This window comes from Corapipo altera, unplaced genomic scaffold (assembly GCF_003945725.1).
Source record: "Corapipo altera isolate COAL_440 unplaced genomic scaffold, ASM394572v1 61491, whole genome shotgun sequence".
Lineage (NCBI taxonomy): Eukaryota > Metazoa > Chordata > Aves > Passeriformes > Pipridae > Corapipo > Corapipo altera.
In genome coordinates this window covers 1-7,146 of record NW_020886213.1, presented here as the reverse complement: position 1 = coordinate 7,146, position 7,146 = coordinate 1, and the positions used below count along the sequence as shown (strand labels likewise).

The 7,146-nt window shown below is 49.1% G+C and overlaps 1 protein-coding gene across 1 annotated transcript; it reads left to right on the top strand.

Moving 5' to 3' along the window:
• Window positions 1-7: 7 nt before the first annotated feature.
• Window positions 8-7,106, top strand: LOC113941082 (hydrocephalus-inducing protein homolog; the record flags this gene model as incomplete). The annotated part of the gene is made up of 6 exons (XM_027632242.1): window positions 8-214; window positions 1,098-1,250; window positions 2,877-3,109; window positions 3,831-4,080; window positions 5,392-5,535; window positions 6,963-7,106. Coding segments are annotated over exons 2-6 (921 nt in total), but the record flags the coding sequence as incomplete, so codon positions are not given.
• Between the last annotated feature and the right edge of the window lie 40 nt (window positions 7,107-7,146).

Here is a 7,146-nt window from a genome sequence, read left to right as displayed (position 1 = left end):
AAAGTTTCCTCAAAGGTCCCTCTGAAGTTGCACTTGATTCTGTCCCTCTAGAGACACCAAGAGGCCGCTACTCTGTGGTACTCCAGCCCCAAGCCATGTGGGATTATCCAGGGTCAACACGGTGGAGATCCCAATTACAGCTGAAGTCCAGGCGGTGGGTGCTCATTCCATCCTGGTGGATATCGCCGTGTTCGGGAAGGAGAGATCCCCACTGGTGAGTGCGAGGGGAGGCGTGTGCCTTTGTGCAGCTCATCCTGGGGGGGTGGAGTGCACAGGGATTCTTCCAGGGAAAGCAGGGACTCGTCATATATGGCTGGTGTGGACAAGGACAGAAGGCAGTGGTGGCAGAAGCAGTTTATGCTGGAAAAGAGGAAGAGTGGAGTCCTCCTAGGGAATAATCTGAGCATATAGTTCATCTAAGCTGAAATGGAGGATCATTTTATTTAATTAATCTTCCATTGAAAATGCTGGTAACTGTGGAAACACCTCTTTTAAAATGTCCTCTCTCTGAACACAAGGGGAGGATTTCTGGGAACCTTCAGCTTTCTGGGTCAGAAAGGAAGGCTGATGTTTGAAAAGTGGTCGCAGGAAATTAAACTTATATTCAAGCAAATGGAAATGATGATGATGCCAAATCCCCTGGGTGACACCAAACATCTCAAGCCGGGCCATTGCCGTTGTGCATGTAAACCAGTCAACAGGAAGGCCGGGCAGTGCAGGCTGTGCAGGGGAGCCTGACTTTTAACAAAACACTTGCTCGTAACTATCAGGCTGCTTCCCTTAAAGAGCAGGGTTTCTCCCCACTAGAATAACCAGCTGTTTAACTGTCAGACTGTTTTTAAGTACAGATTTCTTGCAAAGCTTTTGCCTTTGGGCCAACAGTTTACAGTTTTTCTGAAAGTTTCCCAGACTTTAATCTTTTTTAATTTGGAAGGGAAGATGTCAAAAGTTTGCCTAAAAGGCCAGCATTTTAACTGGAGTATCATATCTGTCCCTAGAGAAATGACTTGAGTGCGATTGAGCTGTTTAAGCTTTCTTAACTTCCCTGTTGTGTGGGTTTGTTTTTTTAAACCTCTCTTACCTGCTCCCTGGAACAGCAAATGCATTTAATGTGCACTGGAAAGACGCCGCTTGTCTACGCAAGTGTGAATAAGATAAACTTCGGCAAGATCCAAGCGATACAGGAGGCTTCCCAAACTCTCCAGCTGTGCAATCAGGGTCTCATCCCTGCAGCCTTCAGAGCAGAGATCGTAAATGTCTGTGGGGCTGTTTTCCAGGGAAACTCTCTGGTCAGCAGCAGCCCAGGACTTGGATTTTATAAGGTTTTAAGGTTTCTGTATCGCCCTGTGGGAGAGAGGAGACAAGAGATTCCATCCTAGGCAAGAGGAGCCTGGCTCTGCAGGTGGTTTTAGCTGGGACGACCTTCAGTGAAACAGTTTGCAGAGTTGTAGGAGCAGAAGCGAGTCTGGATTGTGGTTACAAGTTCTCCCTTTTTGGGGAAGGTATTTAGCCGTGCAGGTCGGGTTTTTGGAGCTCTGAGATGAAGAGGAGCCAGTGGCCCTTTGCTCCTGAGAGGGCAAGGATTTCCCCGTGGTTTCCTCATACCACCTACATTTGCTTTGTGCCAAAGTGGTGTTAATGGTAGAGACCAGGGTGTGAGGTCTGGCCTCCAGCTCTGGGTGGGGAGAGGAGTTTCCCCTTCCTGGGTGTCAGAGCAGTAGGGCTGTTGCACACAGATACAGCTGCAAGGATTGTGCACCTCTGGAGCCTGTGGCCTCCATAGCGTTGTGGGGAGGTTTGTTCTCCTCCCTGCTGAGTGGGCTGGACTACTGGAGCTGGTTGAAGCCAGCCCCGACACATGGTTGTGTCTGTGGATAAAGCAGCAGGCGGTGGGGGAGAGTCCAGGCTCAGACTCCTGGGCCAAGGAGGAGGAGAGTGAGTTTTGCACTTGCTGCTTTCCCAGGTGTCTGAGGAGGAAATGGAACCTCCAAGTGAGGGATTTCCAGGGCAGCTTTCTTCAACTCCACAATGAAGTTCTGCTCTCCACCCCTGCAGAGAGCAAGCCACCTCGGATGGGTGGTGCTGGCATGGCAATGATAGTTTTTGCATGCTCATACCAGGCCGGGACCTGCCGAGCTGTGTCTGTACGGCTGTCCCAGTGGAAGGCTTTGCCTCCCTCCCCAGGGCAGCTTGCAGCTTTCTTACCCCATCCACAGAGGGAAGTCCATGAGAAAGCAGAGGACCAGAGTGCTTGGGAAGGCTGGGCCATGCCCACAGGGCAGTTTTCTTTCTGCTTCCTGTTTTCCTGCCCTGCTATAAGCATTTAGAGCTGACTTTTCCAAAGCAGAGGGTTCTGGGGCACCTCTTGGCAGCTGATGCTCAGTGGGAAGCCGGGGCTTTGGTCCTTCGGGGGCGAGGACTTCGGTGTTGGGCTTTTGCTCAAGTGGTTTTGCAGAGTTAGTCTTCAGGCTCTCAGCAGTATCCTCCAGCTGTGTGGCTGCTGTGGTGGGATTGGAGCAGTCGTGGCTTTCTGCAGCCTTGAGCCTTTGTGAAAACCCAGCTCTGCTGTGGGGAAGCCAGAAGAGAGAAAGTAGCTTCCCTTGGCATACACTCCAAGAAAAGACTGAGGGGGAATAACATTCTCCTGAGGAGGAGCATCCCTTGGGTTGGGCAAAACTTAACAGTCTGTTAAAATGGGTTCAAGGCAGGTAAAATACAGGTTGTATAAGCTCTGCTCTTGCCCAGACACAGTAGTTTAGATTTAGGGAAATGAAGGCTTTACGCTTTTTACCCTCCTCTCTGTAGTCGTTCCTCTTCTCACACCCCACAAATCTCCATGGTTTCCACCCTAAATGCATGTTTGCCTTATCTTACAGGGTGGCAAATGCTGGAGTATTGAACCCAAGGAAGGAGTGGTCCCTGCCAAGGCTGAGGTTCCTGTGGTTGTCACGGCAAACCTGGGTGACACAGGGAGATTTGTAGAGAGTATGAAGCTGTTCATTGAGAACAGCCTTACCAGTGTCATCCCCATCCGGGCTGTGGGCATTGGCACCACAATTACCATTGACAAACCGTTTGCGCCGGAGCTGAATTTGAAACCCCAGTTCAAGTAAGAGATCTCTTAACTCCTGCCTCTCCTCTTGGCTCAGCAAGGAGCAATTATGCTGTGTAGACTTTTAGGCTAAATCTTCTACAGTGCTCCAGGCCCTGGTTTTGTTTCCCTGAAGCCAGAGCTTCCTTTAGAAACATGTTGTTATGCTCAGGTTCCTTAAATCATTAGAGAGACACCTCTGCCCGAATTAAGGGGCAAGCGAGACCGTATGCCAAAGTCAATAGTACGGGTTTTTATTTAACAGTAAATGCGAGGAAGAGAGAGATAGAAAGAAATGGGAAAAAGAGAGAAAGGGAGAGAGAAAGAGAATGACAAGGAGACAGATTAAGTAGAGAAAATATCACAGCTCCATGGTTTCCAATGGCATCCCATTGATGCTCTTCTTGTGGCCTTCTTGGTGGTGAAGTGTTCTCAAAGTGAAGGTTTCAGTCTCCATCCATTAAGGAAAGCCCAGGATGGTGAGGGAAAAAGCCCATGGTGACGAAGGAAGTCCCTCGTGCTGAGGGAAGATGTGGAAATATTACATTACCAGTATAAACCTCTTGCTCTTTGCAATAACGACATCAGAAGGGCATCAGACATTGTTTCTGGTCCACATTAAGAGCGGGAAGTGAAGATGGTCTCCAAGCTATTAACGCTGCAGATTGCTCACTAAGAGCACTTGACTGCAGGGAAATAGCAGCTCCCATGACCTTTTCCATCTCTGCTTCTCCTCCAGCCTCGTTTCCTGCATTTTCCGGTTCAACGTGACAAACAAGGGGCGTCAGTTCCAGCGGCTGTACTGGGGCACAGGAGGTTTCAGCACCTTTCGACAGCGTCATTCTCTCCCTGCCCTCAGTGTCACCAAGGGCAAAAACGCTTCCCAGAGACCCACCATCCCCGTATTTAAGGTGCAGCCACTGAGTATGAATCTGCAGCCAGGCGAGACTATGGAGCTGGTGCTGAAAGGCTTCTCCAGCACTGTCCAGGTGAGGTCCCTGCCAAAGGCTGAGCCTTCCCCATCAGGTCCCCTCTGATGCCAATTTTATGCCCTCAAAAAGGCACGGACGGAGAAACTGCTCAAAGTTTGTAGCCTTTAAGCAGGAGGTATGTTTATTCACGGCACCGGGAAGCAACCAGATCTCTCTGGACAAACTACTTTGTTCCAGCAACTCACAGCTGGTCCTTTTATACAATTTTTGTCAAGCAATTGCATCATACAACATGAATATGCATAATATTGTATCATACATTTTTAATTCATAACAGGTGGAGTTTAGGCGGAGTTAGAGGCATGGTCTTCAATTTGGGGAGAATTTGAGCGGTCGTTCCTGTTCTTTGGCCTCATGAACTATTGTCCTTTCTTTCATCATCATCATCAACTTTTGTGAACTTCACTATTCTGGCTGATTTCCTAGTGCATCTGGCAGAGGTTCCTGATATCTGGCAAAGATACTTGGGTTTTAGCTTATCTTCTTTCCTTATCAGCCTTTGTTTTCATTCTATATACTTGTTTTAGTCTCTTAGTTCCTTCTGTTTTCCTGAGTACATATACTTCTGTTCTTCTGTGTCAATGTATCCTGCATTCTTTAATGAGTTATGGCCTCTGCTGCCTCTAAGACCACATTCTTCATGCTTCTGCTTAAGTCTCTATTCCGAATTTAACTCTCTACTTTTCGTATTGCTATATAACATTTGCTCTCTAGGCCTTGCCTGGCTTCACCTCCACTGGGACTTCTCCTGCAGCCCCTTGATATTTGCCTGGGCAAATGAGCAAGGGCCTTCAAGACAGTGTTTAAGACTACAGGTTTCCATGGCAGCACCAGTGCCTTTCCTTGCTGGCCACCGTCGGTTGCTAAGGCTTTTTTGTGATTCCATAGCTACCAAACCCCAATGCTGATCCCAAAATACGGGCTGAAGGAAGTATTGCTCCTTGGGGGCAAACAGGAGGTTACCAGTGTCGCCTGCTGAGGCAGAAAGGAAGGGCAGAGAAAATAGGTTACACTTAAAGCAGGAGCCCAAGCAGAAAGTGAATGAAACAAGTGCCAAGTGGTTTCTCTGGGGTAAGCAGGGAGTAAAAGAGAAGCCCTGTGAAGGGAGGGAGTGTCTCACGAGTGCCTTTTGTGGCTATTGGGGTGCAGTGTTAGGGCCATTGGGGCGCAGAAGAAATAGGCTGCAGCACAGGAAGAAAAGGGGGCAGTGTCTGTAACTTTGGGGCCCGTGGGGGGTGAGGAGCCAACGCAGGGCGTTTGCTGAACACCCTGCCAGCAGGACTGGTGACAAGTGACTCTTGCATGCAGGAGGTGGAGGAGAAACTGGTGTGTGAGGCAATCGTGGAGCCAGAGAAAACAAAGAAGGAGATCATCAAGACAAAGGTCACCTGCAAGTTCATTTCTCCCGCTGTGCAAATATCATCCAGAGCAATCACTTTCCGTGTGGAGAAGGTAAGTCTCTGGATTGCATCCTGGCATTTAACAGCATGGCTCAGCGAGAGAGCTCGTGGGGGGAGGTGTGCTTGTGTTAACAGACCTCTTTACCCTGTAAAGTAAGTGAGGATGTTTTTAGAGATGAGACTGGTTTTTAACTTCCTCAAAGTAGAATTGTGGCTCCAGCTGCACTGCTGAGGGGGACCGTGGCCACCTGGAGAGAAATGCCAGTTTCTGTTCTCACTGTCAAGGGAGGTTTTTGAGGATCCTCCAACGCACGGTGATGTCTGAACACCAGTGCTGTAGGGAAGCTGGGAAAACCAGAGATTCCTGTGAATTCCTCACGCTGATGAGGAAAAACCTGTCATCTGCTGTGTGTCTTTGCCTTCTCTGCTGTTGGCATGGACTCTCTATGGTACAGCTCTGTGCATTTCCCCAAGCCTCACCTGCTTCTAAGGACCCACACACGTCCTGCAGCTGCAGTGATGATGCCACCGAGGCAAAGCAGGTGCCCTTTAGTCTATAGATCCCAACTTCTGCATCATCATTCCTACAAGGTGTCTGGAAAAGGTGTTGCATTTTTTAGTTTCTGTGGTTTCGGGTCTCTCCTCAGGTTGCCAGGCTTCCACGGAAGCACCGAATTCTGGGAACGGGCAGTTTGGATGTAATGAGCAGCTTTTCAGCTCTCCCTGATGCCTGCCTGTGCTCTGCTTGATGCCACACTGATTTATGGAGTGCTCTGGCACTGCAGCTGTTTGGTATCAGTACATCCAGAACTAGTTTCCCAAACTCTGGTTTCTCTGCCCCATGCAAGAAGCCCACCACAATGCACAAACAAGAAGAAGGAGCTTAGGCTGATCATAGCTTGGAGGTTATAGACACCATGTGCCTGTAGCAGAGGCAGCAGGACACACACTGCAGAGGGACTGTTGAGGTTTCTGGCTGGCCATGTGTTCATGGAACGTTCAAAGCTGACCTTGGGCTGCTGCAGGATCTCCACGAAGGGCCAAATCCTGCTTGCTTTTCTCTTCTGACTGGCATCACTGCTTCTAGGAGGCTGCTGGAGCCAAAAAGGCTGTGAGAAATGACTGTATGTGAGGCAAGGTCATCTTATGCTGTTCTGCCCAAGAGAGGAGACAAAACTGGAGACAAACGTTCTGGGGTCACTTTCTGCCTTTGATCTTGTTCTAGCAGCTGCCTCCTCTCAGGGGCCTGTTCCCTCCTCTGTTCTTGGGAATGTTTCTTTGTCTGCCAGGGAAGGCTGGGGTTTCCAAACATGAAAAGAATCAGCTCTAGAGAAAAATGTCCTGGAAGGTTTAGAATCAAAGAAAAAGAGTAAATAGAGATGTATGCACTTCCGAGGTTGAAAAATGTGAAATGCGTTGGAAGGGGAAGGAGGTCTGTGGCTCCTTGAGGTTGTTTTTCCTTGTCTCCTTTTTCTGTAGCACCCTGATGATGTCCTGACTCTTCAGTACAAACCTCTGTCTTTAAAAAACACCTGCTGCCTGCCATTCTGCCTTTTGCTGGACTTGGAGCAGCCGTTCCTAATCTGTGATGCAGACCATCAGCCCCTCCCTGCAGGGGCCCAGGTGAGCAGCCAAGGACCCTCCTGCCAGTGGGCTTTGAAGA